Raw genomic sequence first — 21,073 nt, forward strand, 5'->3', positions numbered from 1 at the left:
TTTTACCCCAAGACAACCCTGATTTCAGTTTATATATGCACATACCATATGTACAGATTATGACCATCTGCAGTAACAGCCAGCACAGCAGATGGAAAGATCCAGCCAGTATTCCCATTGTACATCAAAAAAAAAAAAAAGCCCCACTCAAAAAGAAAGCTTTTTGCCCTTTTACATAGTTTAATGGCATCTTTATGTGAACTTACAAACGTATTTTCCAACCCTTTTACGATTTCAGCAAAAATATTTCTGTGCCTGATAACGACAACAATCAGGTGTCATCTGGTGAACTTTTAAGAAATGGTTATAGAAATATCTTAGCTATAAAGCCTTAAAAATACCCTCTAGCAACACAATGTGGTGGTTATGTAATGCCTTAAACACGTTGCAGTTTAATTATACAGGCAAAAATTTTTCTTCCTTTTTCCACGGGGTTTTCACGTGTAGGCATTTCACATTCATCAGCAACAGTTAGTTCCTGAGGAGCTTTGTTTCCAGGCTCCCGTGCCAGAGTGGTTAAGGTCTAGTTCTGTACTGGATTTGGGGTGACACCAGTGACACCAACCACCACCCTAAAGATGTGGCCCTTCTGAGCAGCCAGAACAGTCATCTTTGGTTCGTGTGGCGCCGATGGCATTATGACAGTACCAGGCAGGTTGTCATCACTAACTTGCTGAGCTTTCATCCTGAAGAAGTCTTTGCTTTCCAGGATCATATAAAAAGCAAATAGAGAAACTTTGGGTTTTTCTTTTTTTCTTCTCTATTTTTGCATGATAATATCTGTGGCTGATAGGAGGTGTATGGGGAAAATTCTCTAGGTCAGTGGTTTCAAGTTCCTGAAATCTGTTCTTCAGCTGGTGTAGAAACTATGCAGACACCTCACTTCTTAAAAAACTATATATTATGTTTTTTTAAAAATATTACAATATACATACTGTATATATGGGATATTTTACTTGCTAAAAGCTAACAGTCTTCTCACTTAGGAAGAGTAAAGCAATTTCACTTTTCAGAGTGCAAATACTGCCAAACAGCTGAATGACAAGCAAAGAAATACGTGATTGTCTATATTTTCCTTATTGCTTTCACTTTAGCTTGTATTAAACAAGGCTGGTATTACTGGCATTTGGAATATTCCTTAGATAAAAGAGTACACTGATGGGAGGAAAGAAACACTATCTCAGAGACACAATGCTAACAGCAGGAATTTTTTTAAAAAGCCTGTATTTTTCTGAAGTGTCTATTCTAGGCTGAAGTCTTTCTGCTCTGTACTATTCCCCCCAGACAAGACTTGTTTCTTCTGTTTGTTTTAGGAAGCGCTGATGCTTCTCTCTGTTGTCTGTGTCGATGTCTGACAAAGGCTTTTCCTTTGTCCTGTGAAATATGGCTTCTGGTGAAATTAAGGCAAGCCCTAGCTTGTGGGTTTTTTATCAAACTAGCATTTCTTTAAATTAAGAAGAAAATATGTTTGTACTTCAATCCTCTTCCGGGTCACAATACTAAACCAGCAGAGATGTCTGAAGGCTGGGCTCACCCTGCCCCAGCAGTAGCAGCTTTAGAGAGCAGAAACAGCTTTGAGATGCTCAGTCCCTTTTCTCCTGTGAAGTTCCTGAGTTCCTCCAGCTTCCCTTTAGGGAAGAGATCGAACTGAAAATCTACTCTGTCCCTCCCTCTCACTGGGATAATAAGCTGTCCCTCGCACCTTACTGATGTAGTTACTCTGCTAAGTGAAATAAAATCAAACAAACCTGCATTATGTACCACCCTCCCCCCAAAATTTCAATATCTGTTTTAGAAGAAAGGAATTCAAACTGAAGAGACAAGAGTCAAAAATTAGAACTGTATACAGATGGCTTGTGCAACCTTAATTTTACCTCACATGCCCACATTTGTGCAGCACAGGAACAGTGAACAGGAGGCCTGCAAAAAGGGGCAAGATTATGAAGAGTCACAGCACTGTGTATCTGCTATTTTCTGACATTTGAGCCCATGACTTTGTAATTTAAAGGATATTCTTAAAGGTGTTTGTTTCTAATCTGTGAGTTGGTGGGTTACAAGCACGCAGTTAAAGACAGTATCAAAATGGTGGCAGGACTATTTCCAGGTGACACAAATCACTTCATCCTTGTCACTGCACCACTGTATCCACCCAGATGATCCCCAGCTTTGCCCTAGTGTCACTAGCAGGTTGGGTTTGGTGCCACATACCTCAGCATAGGCTAAATTTACGTGTTTGGACGTGCAGGAGAATTGTGTAGAACGCTCCCTGTTCTGTGATGTCTTGGTTGGTGTGTCAGAATGTAAATGCTGTCTGGAAACTGAGTTTATAGAGTCTTTATATCCCAGCTCTGTGCTGTTTTTCTTCTCCCATCCTGCCCTGTCACATCTCCAAGTCAATTTAGACATGCCAGGTGCCAACTCAGATAGTCCAGGAGAGAGTTAGAGGGGAAAACTGATTTGGGACTGCACTGTAATCTGCCCATAAAACTCCTGTTTAATTTCCCACAGACAGAAGTGAGAAAGGTAATTTTCGGTCTCTCCCCAAGAGAGATGTCAGGAGAAAGTAATTCTGAGCAGGCAGCTCCTGGGTGCCAAGCTAAAGCAGTTTAAATACCTAAGCCTAAGGACATGTGGGATACAACTGTGTGACATAGGGAGGTGAGCCCAGGACTGAAGGTAGTTTTATTTACACAACCAGCCAAAGTTGTGTCAGGGCTATGTCCTCTCTCTCCTGGTTTGGGTGATACGGGGGTGAAGCTCTCCCAGCATGGCTTTTAAATGACCACACATCTGACTGGGCTTTGTTTTCATCTCACCTTGTGCCCAGTGTGAGTGATGTGCATCTTGCCCCCATGCAGTGATGTTCTGATTGTTTAGCATTATCCTTTGAAATGCTAAACGCTTGGCATTTTCCTTCCCTGTTGTTTCCCCTCCGTATTTTGGACAGGTATTGTTTGTTCTCAGGGTGTGTATTGTTTCTTATACACTATCCTAAACACTTTATCCTCTGAAGATACAGTTTGTGAAGAGGGTGATCGAATTTTACATCAACTCTGATTGCTGTGACAGTTGTTTTAAAGGACTTAATGGAGTCTCTGAGCTCAATAATTTCTGCTCTTAGCAATAGTTCTGTGATAGGGCAGCAGGTTTGGAATTCTGAGCATATTTTCATCCTCATTTCATCTGTGCAAAAGTAGAAAAAACAATACAGTGGCTCTAAAGTTTTATTAGACCTAAGTCTGAGCCTCCTGGCTTTAGAAAGATAGTTTAGATGCCCATAATTTCCCCACAGCACAGTAACAGAATATAGCTGCTCCAAGGCATCACTCACTGGAATGGTGACTATTTCATAGGATGTACAGCTGCATGACGGGCTCCCTTAGGAGCTGAAGTCAGCAAAAGCCCCAGGAAAAATACTTTTACTCTGTGTTTCTGAGCCAAAGCAAACCGTAACCCACAGAAAAAAAAATATCAAAGGGGTGGCACTGTGCCAGATGTTGTCCAGAAATTTGCTGTGAGCTTTGTCTCTTTGAAAATGACCAGAAACAGCATGGCATAAATGGCACAAAATACCTTTTCCAGCAGATTCTAGCGATGTGTGTGTGTGTGTACATATTCTGTCTGTAAGGACCCCTAATCATTGACCTCTCTGTTCTTTAAACTTATGATTTCTTGAATCTTGTAATCCCAGTAGAGTTTCAAGTATCTTTTATGTTTTGGGGTTTTTTTGTTTGTTTGTTTTAAGAAGAAAACCCATAGCTGTGAAACGATGATTTCTAAATAAACGTTCTAAAAGGACGCATAAGATTACCCATTAACTAATAACGAAACAAACTACCTAATAATTTTGGAGAGCCTGGGATTTTTTTTAGCACCTGGGTTTGGTAGGACTTGTGTGAAAGGAGGCTGAGTGCAAATATTTTTGGAAGCTTGGGGCTTCGGTCATTTCACCACACTTACTAAAAGGAAACTTTCACAGCAGACACTTTGAGGCCGGTGTGGTTTCAACTCTCAGTGTAATTTTTACCATATAATCCTGATTCATGTGCTGAAAAGGGTGTTTTCACTGTGACTCAGGTTTTGGAGGGTAGAAGTCTCTCTACTTTGTATCTTCAGAAATCTGGGTGAATCCCCTGCATTTGATGGGAATCCTGTTATCAGTGATTCTATGACTGCCCCAGTGAATTTGCACACGCTGGGTGGAAAACTTCCTTTGTAGAAATGACTTTGCATCCATCAAGGCCAAAAGCAATACCCAGCTTAATATTTCTACCCTTTGCTGGTCTCTCATTACCATTACAAAGTTCATTTTTTAGCTCTGTCACCATTTTAATTTATAGACTGGTGTCAAAAGGAGCTCTTACTGCAGAATGAATAGAAACCATTATTGTTTGTGCAAGACTTCAGAGTTAATGCACATTTCTGTAAAACCTTATGTGCCTTCATTAATCTTCTTAAATTATTTTTTTTTGATAGGCCTTATTATGATTATTTATTTTCTTTCTTTCTGTACCCATTTAAATGTCAAGTAGAATCTCAGAGAACTAGATAATATAACTGTGACAGTTAACAAAGCTGAGAAATCTGATTTCAAGGCCAGTCCAAATATAACAATGATGAATATAAACCAATAAACCATAATTGATACCATCATTTAGCTTTCTTCAAGTTAATCTTGACTTTTCCCATTTCCTGTATTTGGACATTGTTGGTATGGAAAAATTATGGTTCCATCAGGCTATTGCAGGAGATGATGTTTTAAAGGAGGATTTGTTCCTGAGCGAAATAATAAGTGCATGTTATTTGAAATCAGTTTGTGGGCTGCTCAGAAGCCAGTCCTGCACCTTATCCTTTTCCTGAACCCTTTATCTCCTGCTCAGCAGGGCAGGCTCAGGCCTGTTACCCAAATATCAGCACAGTCTGGAACAACAGATCAGTGACCAGGCTAGTCCAGAAAGACAAAGATAAAACTGCATAAAACAGTACTTTCAGATTTTGGACACTTCCCGGGAAAACATTTCATAGAAGTTCTTGAAACTTTCAGTTGCCAAAACGCCGTGAATTTTTAACCCTTGTGGTTGACTACAGGACACACTCAGCTGAATAACTGCACCAGAGAACATAAAATATTTAATGGCTTGGAAAAAACAAGCTATTTAACAATGAAACCAAGGTGAAAGACTGACTCCCTGCAGCCCCAAATTCTGATTGCCTTGGCAGTCTCTGCCCAGGCTGGACTTGGTAAGCCAAGAAATGTAACTGCCTGTAGTCTGCAAAGCCAAACAGATGAATTCTTTAATCCTATAAGCAACTGAAGCGGGAAATTATAACGATGTTTGATTTACAGAGAGGAGAGCGTTGATGGAGCATCACTAAATGAATGCTCAGATGTCTGGGGCAGTTGAGTGTTTGCTACTGTTTTTTTTTAAACACACCTAGATAGTTTCAGTTGGTACAGCCTTGCTCTAAACTACTATAAAAATCAATTATTTTTCTCAAAGACATTTGTATGTCACATAGAAGCAAAAAAAACGAGATTAAAGCGTTTTAAGTCCTTAAATCCATTCTGCTTATCTATGCATGTCAAACTGTTCTGTGGTGCTCTACAGGATTTTTTCAGCACTTGAGAAAGATGAGGAAGTAAATGCTGCTAAGCCTAATTAAAAAAATGCAAATGATTTCGCTAGACAAAGATGTCAAGTGAAAATATTCCTTAGCAGTGACTGTGAGAGAATGATGGGATGCAAGTTCCAGCTGCTCCAGCTGTCTGTGGTGTCTGAATGAGCAGGTATTACCAAAGCATAAGTGTGTCTATCAGCTGGACAGAAAAAGTAAATTGTGAATTACACATCTAGATCTGAGGTGTTAGATCAGAAGCTAAAACAGCAATATCCAGAACAGTGTATTTGGTTTTTGTTTGTTTGGTTGGTTGGTTATTTGTTTGTTTGTTTTTTTAAACTGAGCTGGTTTCTTTCTTACTTGCCTCTACAATATGTTCCCCCTCATTTCCTTTTTAAGTATGTTAGTGTGCATAATAGTTCAGATCATGTATCTCATTTCTGTGCTGTTTTTCACATTGAAAATTTGAGAGAACGGGGTAAGAACTAAGGCAGGAAAACAGGTCTGATGATGGAGTTTGACTGAGCTCAGTCATATGACAAATATACGTCAATATAGACATTAAGAATGAAAGTCAAGATTGTAAAACCTAACTGATCTGGATAAATTCCTCAAGTCTTCCTTCCCCTCACCAGGCCTATCCCAGCCCCAGTGCTTCTTCTTGCTTCCTGGGTCAACAAATTAATTTTTTAAACTAAGACCATTGTGTTCTCTCCACTTGAAAAAGAATGTTTCAGCCTTCCTTTCACAGTATTTGCATTCAGTACACAAAAGATCCAGCTACAGCTAACCATTTGTATAAGTAACAGAAATTACAGCTTTGTAATGGACACAGTTTGGTGAAAGTGTTTTTACCTCCATGCACTTTATTGTCAGTGTCCTCTAGTCAACCTCTGGAAATCTCTTGACTAACTTTAGGTACAAATAAATAAATCCACTTCTTCTGTGACTGAACCAGTTCGTTCTTCAGAGATTTTTTCTCGCATAAAACAAACTCTTAGAACCTGCTAGTTAGTGGTTTCCACTGCAGTTCAGAAGATTTAGAACTGAGTTCACGGTCCATGGCATAGCTTCTAAATTCAGCAATTCATAGTCTCTAAACACAGCCTTAAATCTACTAACCTAAATTAGTTCAGCTACATAAAAGCCAGTGAAGATAAGGGAGAAACTGGTGGGAAAACAACAACATGGAAAGCACAAAACCAGAAATGGCAGTGCCAGGCTTGTGGATTATCCCAGAGGGCAGTGATGCCCAGTGCTCTGTGCATCCCCTTCTAACAGCAGGCTTCAAACAAAAGGCTAATTACCCAACTTCACCAGCCCAGCTGTTCACTGAGGGCTTTTTTCATGCTGTGCCTCACCAACCTCTCCTTTCATCATTTCTGTCTAAAGTGCCGTAGTAAAGACAACATACGGTTGCCAATGATGGCTTCAGTAATTTTAAACTAGACCTTTTGGGACTGACCTCTGTGCCTGCTGAAGGAGACTTGCATAGCATCTGTCTGCTCATGCATGCTCTACAAATTGCAGGGCAGCTCTGCCCCAGCTGTTAGACAGGTTATAAATAGGAAGAGCTCTGAAGCAGCAAGATTACTTAAAAGCAGAGAAACAGTGCAGGTTCTTCTGCTTATGAATTGTTCTGGAAAGCAGCTGGTTTTCTGATTGGCCATGTGAGTGCTGGGATTAGGATTAGGGAAAGCCTGCTTACCTATGTATTAACATCCTAAGGTTAACTTTTCAGCTTGTTGAGGTGTAAGCTCTGGCTGCCACTTTCCCCTCAGCAGATTGCTTATGAAAGTATGGCTCTGTCTGGTTTCTCCATTTTATTGGGAAGGTTTCAGTTCACACTTAAAATTTCCCAGTTTCATCTGCGTTCATAAAACCTACAGGAACTCTATCTCTGGAACCTCTGGCCTATTGTCAAATTAGACAGATATCATCCAGCAAGGTCGAAAGTAGTACAGGTTGTGCCATGGAGATCCTGATCACATGTGCTCACAGGTTATGCCTTGACTGGAAATGAAAATCTAATCTCCAGTACACAAAATGGGAGCTTTCAGCAGCATGTCAGGCACATCAGATACCAGATCCTGCAGACTGCAGAGGAGTCACAGGAGTGCTGGGCAGAAGCACCAGCTCCTCCTTCTCCCACCATCAGCACTGGTGGCGACACAGTCTGCCTGCTAATCAGAGCTGCCCACCTTCCAGCCTTCTTTGTTCTTCTCACCTGCCTCCCACAGACCATCAGGCTTAAAATTTGGCTTGAGAAAAGCTGAGTTGCAACGCTCAGCTTCCGCTGATGGAACCTGTTGCTTTGGGAAGTTGTTTGAGGTGGCTCTGTCGAGGCAGTGGACCCCTCTCGTCTTTCCATTTAAGCCTCTCAGAGCCATGGGGGGAGGCTCTGTTGCCAAATGTGTCTCTGAAAGAAGGGTGTCTGTAGGTCCATCTGCTTTTGCATTAACAGGGGATTACTTTGGTTTTGTCCTCTCTTTCTCTCTGCCTATTTTTAGAGGATTGCTTTGTTTTGGCATCCATTTAAAAAAAAAAAAAAAAAAAAAAAAAAAAAAGGTGTCCTTTACGATATCGCCATTTCAGATCCCACAAATTTTTTGAAAATGAGATCATGAATCACCATGCCTACCATGCTTGCAGAACATGTTGTTCAGTAACATTAAAAAGATTCTTCAAGTCAGTTAAATTGACATCTTAAATATATGCTCTCAAAACCCTAAATGCCACTGCATAATTAGAAAGAAAGCCTTAAATGAACTTTGAAATTTTTTTTTCCCCCCACTTCTTGATTTGCACTCCCCTCAACTCTGAATTTCCTTTTTCAGTTAAGCGTGGAATTATTTCTCTTGGTAAGCAGGCAACCAGAAACTCTAATTATGCATCTTTACTGAAGCTGCAATCCTAGGTATTCTCTCGTATCTCTAAAAAAAAAAAAAAATTAAACTAATTTAAATCTAATTCAGCTAGTTTGTCAAACCATTTTTATTCACACAAACCCACAGCTGATTTGGGACAATGCTTTGCCTAACTCCATATAGTTTTTGACAGATTTAGGTCTTGCCCCAGTTGAGGTCTGATGTTTACTGAGTTCCAGAATCCAGTATGAAATAGTAAAGATAAATAATTTCCTCTCATAAAGGTCTTTAAGCACTTTGAGGGGAGGGGGAATAAAAAAAAGGATTTAGGATGCATGTTGTAGGGAGAGCTGAAGCGGATATTTCAGTTCGAAGGGCAGGTGAACCCACCCTTTGTCTGTACAAGGTCCTGCATGCTGGAGAAGAAAACACCCGTGGCAAAACACTCACCTGCAGTGAGGTACCAGTGACAGTGGAAATTAAAAGTCCATGCTAAGGGCAAAAGTTAAGCAGAAGGACTTCCAACCCTGGCATGTTGAAGTTCTCACTGTCACAGGACTTGTGTGTTTATCTGCACAACAACCAAGTGCTGATTTTACGTCCTGGGAGCTCTGGTGCCGCAGCAGCAGCAGCCTGGATTGGAACAGAGGAAATGAGAACTGCCTGGGGTAGACACTTCCTGCACTCCCTCAGGCCCACTCACAAATTCCTCAGCTATTTAAAGATAGAACTGTGCAGCCACACACACTAATGAAGAGGAAACAAGGATGATCTGGAGCAGGAGTGCGTGCACGTGGCTTTCTTGTGCGTGGTTTCAGAATGCCTAACGTGTCATCTTCATTCAGCTCCGTTCTGGTTGTACAGTGTGATGCTTTGGAACGCCTTCCTGCAGAGCAGTGAGGCTTTAGACATCTTCACTATAAAGCATGAAAAGGGACAGACACATTCCTGGGGTTTCTGGGAGAGAAAGATCCCGACTGTTTACAAACCACCAGCTGAAATGTGTGGGTTCCAGGCAGTATTCTTTAGAGTGTTCTACCAATTTTTTTTTTTTTTTAAATCATTACTCTTATTTTGCCTCCTATTGCTCCACATCTGAGAAGTTTTGGGAAGCAGGCAGGACTTTGTTTCTTGCCTTGCTATCGGATTAGCCTACTGTCTTGGGATGGAAGAAAGTAATCCGGTAATTTCCCAGTGCTTCCCTTCCCTGAGAAACAGGGATAAATGCCTACTAAGAAGGATGTGTTATAAGGATTGACATTTCCTTTTTGTATAGATCTGAATATTACAAGAAATGAGGAAACTGAAAATTGCTTTTCTTTTGCAGATATTTGTTTTCAGATTACAATTTTCTTTCTGCTCCTGAGTAAATTCTGGTGAATTATTTTCCCTGCCATTGGCTCTCATACTTCTTTTTGGAGTCATTTGAAGTTGTGACTAACATGCACAGTGCAAATTTTTAGTAGATAGGAGACTTGGAATGGTATAAGAAAAGTAGCTCTCGGCTCTGTGCACAATAGAATCCAATCTTTTATATTCAAATGGTTAAATAGGATCTTGAGTTGGAATACGTCTTGTATGAGGAGTTTAAAATAGCCTGATAGTGACTCAGAATAGGAAAAAAAAAAAAGCTTCTGGAAGACAGAGCTAATTATCCATTAGCATTTGGATGCAATGCTTTCCTCACATTAATTTCCATGCTTGCCAAAATGATTCTGGCAGAGGAACCAGCTGTGAAATGTAGAAATTAAAATATTAGTTTGGAAGTACTAGATATGCCCTGTAGCTGCTTGCAAAGAAAAGATTTACATGAATGGAAGTGTGAGGCAGCAGCGACACACAGGTGGGAGAATTTCTGTGCCCCCTTCCCCCCCTGCTTCACATGTTGAGCATGATGTCATATGCTATGGAATATCCTTTGGGTCACTTGGGGTCTGATGTCCCAGCTTGTTGTGCCCCCCCAAGAAAACTCACTGGTGGGGGCAGTACAAGAAGGGAAAAGGCCTTGGTGCTGACAGTTTCTTTGCCCAAAATTAAAAAAAGGATGCAAGGCAGACTGGGGAAACATCAGTTTGAAATCAAGTCGTCCCAAGCCTTCCTTCTGTTTTGTACAGTCCTTTGCATGATTAGATAGTGGTAATTTCTGTGTTAATTTTTCCTATTTTGCCTTGTATTTTCACTGGGGCAGCCAAAAAACACATTGCTCCTTTCAGATTCTACGTAACAATCTCCCCCATGAGCTGCACAACTGCTGTCTAACATGAGATGAGGTTTCCAACTGCTCTTCCTGCAGGCACTAATGGAGTGTTTCCAAAAGCAGACAACTCAGTATATCTTCTGTGAGTCACTCAAGTTCACCTAAATGAGGTCCTGACGTGACTTCCCTGTGTCTGCCCAGACCAGCCACAGTTCTTTTTTAGGTACACCTCGTATGTTGTCAGAAGGATGTGCTATACTGCTCTCCCTTCAGCATTTTTGGCAGTAATCTGCCTGAAATTTAGCCCAAATTACTCTTCAGCAGGTGCTTATCTCAAATGACTTGGTGGATTTCTGGGTCTTGATATTTTAGAGACTATCCCTCCTTTAATGTCTGGGCTGCATTAATGAATCATCCCGAGTTATCTCTTCGTAATCCATTGCTTCAAAACCAGCTGTGAATATTTTCTTCCCATTAAAGCTTATTCCTTTGGGTTTGGTGTAATTAATTGCCACTTACGACTTAGGAGAAAATATTTCAATAAATATTTATGCCACGTGCACCCCTTACTTTCCCCGGTGCCCTGGACACTTCACATTTAACAAATTCCTGTAAGCCTCGGGCTGCAATTCATTTTAGAAGGTTATAATAGCAGCAAGCAGTCACAGATGTCCACTCTGGAGGCAACATGAGAATCCCATTTCTTGGTAAAGCAGGCCATGGAGGCACTGAGAATGTGGCAGAGTGAAATGCTGAAGAGGACACAGCTGCAATGCCACCACGCTCGATCCTCCCACTATTTATTTATAGCTTTGTCAGGGTAAGGCTGAGCATCCACTTGTCTTAAACACAGATAGAAAACCACTGCAGTATGAGGCTGTCACGGAGGGACAGGAAAGGAGATGGCAGATCTACACAGGAGATTAAAGAGTGCCCAAGTCTGAAGTGACAGGAGAGATAAGAAAATCTATCGTCGGTCTTTCCCACTCTGAAATTCATGAGGCAGCTTTTGGCTGCTGTGTGATGTACATGTGTGGTACTGAAAATGTGGAAATACAACCCTTTAAGGGCATATTTAAATTCTGCCTTAACATTAGCTCATATGTGAAGATATATTTTTTTTGGAGCTAAGGACGTCCAGAAGCAAAAAGCGAAACGTATTTTACAGATTACACAAGCAATGCTTTCAGTGGCCTTTTAAATTTGTGCTCGGTCTGCTCCATGATGCAGAGAGCAATTGGTGAAGGGGAGGGTTTCTTATTTCCCTGGGCAAGGGAGAGAGGGGCTCTCGGGAAGGTAAAATTCCCTACCCACAGCAGCACGAACACCCACACACCCCTGAGAAAGGGCTACAACTCAGTGCCACAATTTAGCCTGCAGCTGTTGATTCCTGCACCTTGTCAGGATGTAATTAAGGTATCGTCAAGCTGAATAGGAAGATGGGACTTAAAAACTAAAAATACCTCCGGTAATTATGGTTTAGATCTGGGAAGCAGCGGATGGATTTTGATTTCTGAAAGAGACAATGCTGTTCCTGAAGATGGTTGGGTAATTATGGAGTGAAAAGTAAAATAAACATCCTCTGTGTTTGTGTGACACGGTGCTGAGGGTGTTCGTGCAATCTCAGGAGAGGGGAAAGATGTCTTAGTATTTAGATCTGTCAGTTTTATGCAGAAAAATAGGGCTTTGCTATGTTTACTAGGAAATGTAAAACTTCATTCAAGCACAATGAAACAAAGCAAATGTTTCAGTTATGCACGGTCACTATTCAGGAACACACATGTGGTTTTATTTTGAAAAAAGCCAACAAAAATATATTCTTTGGGATTCAAGATTCACTTTCACACTTGGCTGTATAAAGACCCTTGTTGACTATTGCCAACCCTGGGCAGAAACACCCTTTCTGAACTCCTGTAAGAGTAGATCTTCAAGCTTCAGTGAGGGCATGCTCTCCTTCTTTGGACATTCTGGAGAACACACTGCAAGGCAAGGGCCCTGAATAAGGGACAGAAAAAATTCTGGTGCTTAGACTTCAACACTCTTGACCCAGTGTCTGCACTATTAGCAAGTTATTTGGAAGTTGTTCTAGCATCAAAGACTCATGTAAAATATGAATCTGTATACTTGCACCTAAATATCCAAAGACATGTAGTGTCAAATCTTTTAAAATACTTGGGTGAAGAAATGACTGAAAACCACTCATAATCTACTTTAATTCAAGTGAAAGCTGCTCTCCCTTTTTTTTTTTTCCTCAAAATATACCTTACCAAGGATTTTTCCTTTCTGCATATGTTATCATTCAGTTTGAATTAATTTGTGGGAACTGTTTCCTGAATGTTTTTGTTCCATCTCTTGAGTGAGCACTGGCATTTATCTGACAATATGGTGAGATGATTCAAGGAAGAACTGGCCAGAAAAAAACAATTTCTTAATTACATAGTTACTTCTCTCTCTGAACCGACTTATTGCATGTTTGTACAAATGCCAGGGTAGTAAAAGAGGTGAAGTAGGGGCTGGAGGAGGAGGTGACATCACAGAAACCCTCATTTGGCCAGCTCAAATTAGTGCATAATGACATCCTTAACCTCCTCCTCAACCTGTTTACAAGCTTGATGGCTAAACTGCAATGGAAGTGATGATGCTTAAGTACCTGCTTAGGACAGAGAAGCCAAGCAGCCAGTTCCGAAAATCCAGCTGCTATGATGGCAAAATGACATTATTCACTCTGTCAGCAAACAGAGGGATTGCAGGCAACGAGATCCACAATCACATCACCTGTTTGCTTTGTTAACAACTTGATCTGTTTCTCACCAAGGCAACAGTCTTGTCTGTTCAATGATACAAGCATTGCTTCCCTTCCTTGAGAAGCCAAAGTCTGTTCTCTTGCACTCAACTGACCAGATTACAACCCTAAACTGTGTAAACTCTTCCTCCTCCTGTGCTGCAGATGGATTGAGGTTTTTCCATGTGGCATAGGCCCTCTCAGTGGCTGTTGCTGTCTCCACTCTCCCCACTTCCCCAGTCATGTTGTCCTCCCCTGTCCTTTGTGTTGCCACCAAGACTCATTAGACATCTTCAAGAAAAAGTGCAAATGGCCTGGGGTCACAAAAAAAAGCAGCCAACAATTAGATGAGAGGGTGTTCCATCATGACTGAACCTGCCTGAAGTTTGGGCTGCTGTTCCTTCCTTCCCTCTGCTCTGGCCTTGTGTTCCTGCTGCTCCTGGGGCTGGATCTGACCAATATTCAACTGCAGGTCTGTGCATACAGCCTGCATTGCATGCACTGGTGTAGAGAGAATTCTGGTGTCAGCATCTCTGTAGTTACAGAGTAGGAGCACTTGCACACAGAGAAGTTGCTGGACTATTTCAAGAATGTTTCGAAACCTTTAACGCTTCACTGAAACTGTTCTTTCATCCATCTGCTTGCAAAGCCAGAGTTTTTTTCAGCTTTAAGGAGATCTAAAACAATTTTAAAATGAGCTTTAGAGCCCTTGTCGCATCCTGATTCTTTAAAAAGTGTTATCCTGTTATGCCACAGTAAGAAACAAGCACTGGTTTTTATTGCTTTGTTTTACTTGAGAGGCAGATATTTTCTGTCTGCCTTATCTGTCGCTGCCACATAATGGAGTAAAGTGTTTCTGTTTCTCCAGGATGCTTGACAGGGAGATCATTTGAATCTGAGAGAAAATGTGGGGGTTTTTTTTGCAGTGTGAATATATTTTCTAATGGCTTTTCTACGCATTGTTGGTTTGGAGCATGAAAGTCCAGAGAATTTCTGGGAAACTCACTGCTATAATTTAAGAATCTTGAGGCAAATGAATGCCAAACGTCTTGCAGGACTACATCCCCATCTTTTTGTTTTGTTTTGTATCCTAATTTTTTTTCTAAATAACTTCCATTAGGAATTCCTAAAAGACAATTAAGGGACATCTTTAGTGGTGTGGCAATACCACCACAATCATGGTGATACCGCAATGGCACTGCAAACTAAAATATTAAATCTCAGGAACTGCTAAGATAAAGTAATAAATGACGTTTCTGTATGCAAGATTAAGAGTTTGCACTTTAGGAGAGTTCAATGTTAGAACAAACTATAAATCATCTAAGCAAGGAAGATTTCTTAAGTTGTACTAACGTAAGCCAAACACAAATTTTCAGTGCTGGTAATTAAATAATTTAGATCTTTGGGGGGAAAGTAGGGACAAAATATCTATCAGTTTTTTCTTTTCAAGTAAGGTCTACTTAAAAGCATGTCCAAAGCAGGAAACATTTGTTGTAGGTCCAGAGAAAGATAGCTGGCAATAGTGGAGTAAACAAAGGTATATATTTTTATGTGAAACCACATTTATTTTGTGAGATCTCTCCATGGGGTAATGTCACAAACAGATATTTTAATTACATTTATAAATCACTACAGGGAGCTTATGTCTCATGAATTGATGTATTTTATTCTATTTGGTGGATTTTGATTAAGTTCTCATTCAGTATAAACAAACAAAACAAGACTTGCATAATTAAGCTACTTTAAAAATTTTTACTACCTAATTATATTAACACGAAACTACGTATTCTAATCTGCAGTGGTAAACTGCTGCTAAACAGTAGCACTGTTAATTGAATTAAGTTCAATGAAATGTTTAGCGTTTAGTCAAATATCCTACAAAGAGGAAAAAAACTGCTTCTAATATTGGTGTAGAAGAAAGAAGTTCTTTGAGGCAGTTTAACCTGTTTGAGTAGCCTGCATGGCAAAATCAGACAGGGTCACCTGAAATAGGGAGGGTAGCAACGGCATAATCTTTCTATATGATACGTAATATATAATATATAATATTCATATAGCATTCAAATAGGATTCTGACTTTCATCAAGTAAAAGACTATTAAAAACACAGCAATGTGTTTTTATCCAGTTTCATGTAGATGGTGTGGAAAGCAACATAGCTCCTGTTTCTTCGTGAATACTGTTAACCAAAAGCTGTTCTTAATTGCATTATAACCCAAGACAATGAGATTTAAATTTAATTTCAAATGCAAAATAGTTCTCTTTGAGTTCTTTAGTAGCTACTCCTCATCTAATATGGAAAGAGTTTTCTCTCTAATTGTCTCTGCCTTCAGGAACATTGAGCAGCCTTTTAAACATCTGCTCTTTCCAACCTGCCACTTTACAAGTTGTGGTTTGGAGTAATTTTCTCTTTGGCTTATTTTTCTCTCTTGTCAGTCGCAGATTACGAGCCTAAAAAAATACAGAGGGTCACAAAATCTGAAAGCCAAATGTGGGGAAACCTCTGCTGTAATCTTTATTGATGTGCTTTGTAAAGAAATCTCTAGAGTTTTTTTTTTAGTTTATATGTTTGCTTTTGAAAGAAAACTGGAAATTACAGACACTTTTAATTCAACATGTGCTCCTGTCAGCCCCACACCCTACCCAAACAACTCTCAGTGGACTTTTCTCCAGAGAAGATGACAGTGGTACTCACTGAGGCACAGTTGCTTTCCGGCTTGTCTTCTAGAAAGCCAATCTGGCATGGTGTCCTCTGATTCTGCAGCCAGTAGTCTGTTGATTCTAGTAGACTGTTACTGCAGAGAATCTGTTAAAATAGTTAAAAATAGTCAAAAAAATTAGAAAAGTTCACTCAGTCCTACTGTGCCTTGAAGGCCTGAACTCTGTTGTTGTAACTCAAAGGAAACTTTGCCTACAAAATTTTGAGGGGGCAAGATGGGCCCCTGTTTGGTTTGGACCCATCCAGTTACTGCACTTTAAACCAAATCATTTATGTATCCCCTAAAATATTTCAGGACTGGAAGTCCTGAGACACTTGAAGGAGATGCCTAAACCCAGTATTTTTACTGGAAAATATTGCTATGAGTTTTGTTCTGTGCTAAAGTCACAAACATAAATGTTGGGAAAATGAATTATTTAATTATACCAGAGTACACAAACTTGCAGCCTTTATGAACGACCCTATCTCTCTCCACAATAGATCAGCACCAGTCATTCTGCCAGCAGTCTCATTTCTGGGACTGCCAAGGCTCCAAACTCTTTCTTCTCGGGCAATTTCTTCTGCTTTCTGAGAAGCTGAAGTACTTAAGATCTTCTGTAATGAGTCCTGAGCTCAGTCAGTACCCTGAGATCAAAACTTTGCATTTCATCTCCGCGTTGACTCAGCCCTACAGACTCTGCCACGGGCTTTGCTTGAGCAAAAAGGAAAGGGGGCTACAGATGTCTGTAGATTATAAAGAGGCAAGGCCAGTTTTGTAAATCTGACGTTTAGGTTGAACTGAATTCTCTACTTTCTGCCTCTGTACTAATATTCTCCCATGAAAAAGCAGGACCATTAGTATTAGGGAACAACAGGGAAAAAAAAATAGCTGCAGCATTGATGCTACTTACAGAACACTTTATAAGGTTTATCATCTTCCCCAGGCAGCAAGCACAGAAGTTAAGTATGTTTGTGAAATAGATGTATATTTTATTTGTACTTCTTGCAATTCTTGTATTACATGGAAATAGGTTGTACTCTAGTTTTTACAATTTGATTTTAATAATATTTAAAAATGTAAATTTGCTGCTATACCTGAGGGGGAAAAAAAAAACCCTATCTACAGTGCTTTCCTTGACCTTAGTGAAACTTTTGCACTGTCACACATTTGTCCTGTGTCCAGAACACTTGATCTGTAAGCCTGGATCCCTTCCTTAGGAAGAGAAGTGAAAACTTGTGAGGCCTTCTCATTTCTCAGGGAAGATGAAAAGTCGGTAGAAGCTGGATAGAGAGTTAATGGGACTTGCCCTGCTTCAGTGCCCTTCTTTGGTACCCTCCACAAAGACTTTCCACCTTTGTGGTGGTTGTTTCTTGGTATCCCAGCCCTGCTATTGGATTTTTTTCCAAAGAGCTTTTGAATACAAATTTAGGGTTCACAAAATACTTGGAAAAAGTACTGTGCCCAAAGACCTTTTCCTGAGAATGAAAAAGGCTCATGAATGCTTCACATGAACACCAGCCTCTGTTTGGGGGCTGCTGGCTAATCTTGTTTACCAGTTGAATGACTCAATAAATTTTATAGCCTCCTGTCTCAGTGCAAAATGATTCCTGCCACCATAGCCAGACTAGATGGGGAAAATAATATACTCCATATTCCGAAGAAGCAATTTCCTGTTAGTGTAATAACATGTTCATTTTTTCTTTTCTTTTTTTTTTTTTTCTTTCTTTTCTCTAAGGAAATCTTTCTAAATGTGTAAATATTGAAGCATTATGAACTGGTTGGTAAAATCTAGAATTAAGCATTTTTTCCTTTTTTGCAAAAATTACTATCCTCTGAGCCTTTAGAATTGAACATATACAGACATGCACACATACACATATATATCTACAAATATATATGATTTCAGATCTCATTGGATTCTAGATATTCTCATCCTCAGGGGCTGAAGCTCTACCTCTTAAGACATAATTTTGCATGCACAGGAAATAGTTCTCTTTAACTCAAATAGCTTTTGCTGTAACAAGCAATCTTGTTTCTCCTTTCCTTAAAAATCCCAGTGAACTTGTCTTCAGCCTTAATCACTTTAGATCTTCCTTTCCCAAAACTCAGACAGTTTCTGAGAAACTGTGATAGGCAGGAATTTATCACCCAGAAACAAGCTGCAGAAATCCTTGGTGCTGTTCTTTTTCTCACGAGGACTTGGTGTGCATTACAGAACAGCCATATCGTAGCAGAATTGTTGTTGTAGACGATAAACCCATGAAATGACCTGTGTAGTCCACACTTCACCTGGTTTTGTCTCCTGTGGGATGTTAAATGACCCTTGGCAGTTCCCTCTTTCTTTCAGAGGATGTTTTTATCAGGAAGCAAATCCCGGTAAGGCAACATAGCAGAAGAAAGAACTCTCCTGAACAAATGTTTCAGTCAGGTCAGGTCAAGCTTGGGGCACTCCAGGATGGTTTATAAGTTGCAAAGCTTTATACTGCATTTAATTTTAGTTGTGTGAAGCTTTTCATTATGGACTTTGAAGTCAAGGGTAGAGATCATTATATGGAAATTTTGGGCAGCACGTGATTTTTAAGTAACCTTAAGGAAATGAACATTAGAACGATTATGTTTGCCCTAGGCCAGACTCTTCTCTCCTGTGCATGAGCAGTTCTGTGCAGCCAGAAATGCAAAGAAGGGTGAAATAGGCATAACATTTTTAGTACTGGGGAAAATAATCTGCAGCATTTGGATTTGAAAAAGACAGGTGAGAAAAATAAAACCAGATCTGCTTGAGTCTATGCAGTAGAAGTTGGCAGAGGTCAGCGATCTAAGGAACACAGGGTGGCCCAAAGTCATCTGGAAAGTGTCCAGAAATTACTCAGAAAAGACAATGCTGTGGGAACAGGAGGCATGGGGGAACATTACAAGAGGTCTCCTTGCACATGGCCTGGTTTGACATGTATTTGAATGGAACTCAGGAGACAGAAGGTGACATTTCAGTAAGCAGTGGCAGGAATGAGGGGTAAAACTTGGGTTGAGTTTAAACTCCATGTTACAAAACACAAGTTCCTGCATTAGGATCATCACTGCTGAAAGCCTTCCCATTAGTACTTCTAAGGAAGTGGAGGAAGAATAATTTGGGCCACCCTGCAGTGCTGATCACAGTTAGGGTTCCACACACCTGCTGTGCAAAAATGCATCTATGGAAGTGAACTTTTGGGCACATTTCTTTGATAACAGACAGCAGATTATCGTGGTCAAAGCCAAACATATGGTAAGAATGAATGTAATATTTCTTACACACCCTCGCTGCTGTAAGGCAATTCTCCCTGTTAAATAGGTTCATGTGTTTATATGAAGTGTGAGTTTGCATGTGCATTGGAACTTGCTTGTATATTCATGCTTTTAAAGGAATATACTGAAGTCCTTATAGTGAAATAATGTATGACTGCAATGATCAGGAGTGCATAAGCTTGAAAGAGTTGACCTAAATTAGCAGAGCTAAATAATTAATCAAAAGCAGTGTAAGAGCTGGTATTCCTCAGATCTGTATCTCCACCAATGCATTCCAATTGCTATTTTTGCATTGAAGCACATGTTCAAAATATACTGAGGTGGTCTGCACCAAATGATAAAAAAACCTAAGCCTGTACAACGTCAGCTGTCAGTCTGCACTTTTAATGCAAGCAGTATCACTTGCCAAAATATCCTCCTCCTGTCTTGTACTTCTGTTCATTCTTATCTAATTAAGACAAGATCAGGGCCAATCCCACTGACATATTGTGAGCATTTCTGCTGAATTCAGCAAGGTTGCTTTTGGTTTGCAGTGGCACAACCGAAAGCAGCAGAGCTTGATTTGTTGACCGTGCTCGTGTGGCAGCTGCTCACGCTATACTGCTGCATATCTGCTTTGGAGCAGGATCATCACACTCAGAAAATAATTCAGGATGAATTTGCATCATGCACCAAATGTGAAATCAGCAGTAATTCATGGTTCTAAAAAAAGTTTTTCCACTCTCATCTAGAGACTCAGCCGTCAGCATTACTCACTGTGTTGTGAATCAATGAACTAAATCAGCCTCTAGCAGAGTGTGGATTCGAAAAGTCACTCTTTCCCAGAGGAAAATACTGCATATGAGTTTAGTGTAACAGCTTCCTGCTCCCTGATTTAGATCATAAGGCATTAAAATACACCAAATATCTATAACCGAGACAGCATTAAAAAAGCTCTGCTCCTCAAATGAAACATCTGCATCTCCATGACTGATCCTCCTAATTGCTTTGGTTAATTACTACTCATCAAAAAAGGCAGGGAAGTGGGACATACAGTGGGACATACAGAATAAAATGAGATATCAAGGGGCACATCTTCTGTGTTCATTCAGGTTCCATGTCATATGGTCCCTGGCAGGAGCAATTCATGCCAAGTACAATTACTCAAATCTGCAAGTTTAAACTGTTGCCTTGCAGCAGGAACCCACGGCATTTCACTTCACCACCCATTACACATCTAACTTAAAAATTACTGTACCTAACAAAGGCTAAAAGAGAATTCCTTATCCTTTTCCACACACAAAAAAGAACAGTAATACCTTCTCTGAACAAGCTGTTAAGAAGCCCAAAATATCCTGCTGTTTGTCAGAAGTGTTGTCAGAAGAGAATCACTTACTTTAGTGTGCCCACAATCACAACACTGACTCGTGTTCCAATGAACAGTCCAAATTCATGGGATCAGAGAGGTGAAGCAGCTCTCAATCATGTGCTAAAGCCCAGCCTTTAAAAGATTGTGATGTTTCTGAAGGTGACCAAGCAGGAGCATTTGTAAAGAGGTGATGGCACTTCTCAGTGTTGTGCCGCTGTCCTTCCCTCTTAAATAAAGTAGACAACTCTGAGATTAAATGAAAATTTAAGATGTTCTCCCA

The 21,073-nt window shown here is 40.2% G+C and overlaps 1 protein-coding gene across 3 annotated transcripts in view; it reads right to left on the reverse strand.

The window, feature by feature from the left end:
• Positions 1–21,073, reverse strand: part of SPHKAP (SPHK1 interactor, AKAP domain containing) — a 63,066-nt gene that overhangs the window by 21,048 nt on the left and 20,945 nt on the right. For all 3 annotated transcript variants that reach the window (XR_003573161.1, XM_027900900.1, XM_027900899.1), the window contains exon 3: positions 16,160–16,270. Coding sequence is in view for 2 of the 3 variants with exons in the window: in XM_027900900.1 (XP_027756701.1) it covers positions 16,160–16,270 (111 nt within the window). In the remaining variant the exon portion in view is untranslated. The remainder of the gene's footprint in view (positions 1–16,159; positions 16,271–21,073) is intronic.

This window comes from Empidonax traillii, unplaced genomic scaffold, assembly GCF_003031625.1.
Source record: "Empidonax traillii isolate 1590-97213 ecotype Southwest subspecies unplaced genomic scaffold, ASM303162v1 scaffold755:size778197, whole genome shotgun sequence".
NCBI classification, from domain to species: Eukaryota; Metazoa; Chordata; class Aves; order Passeriformes; family Tyrannidae; genus Empidonax; species Empidonax traillii.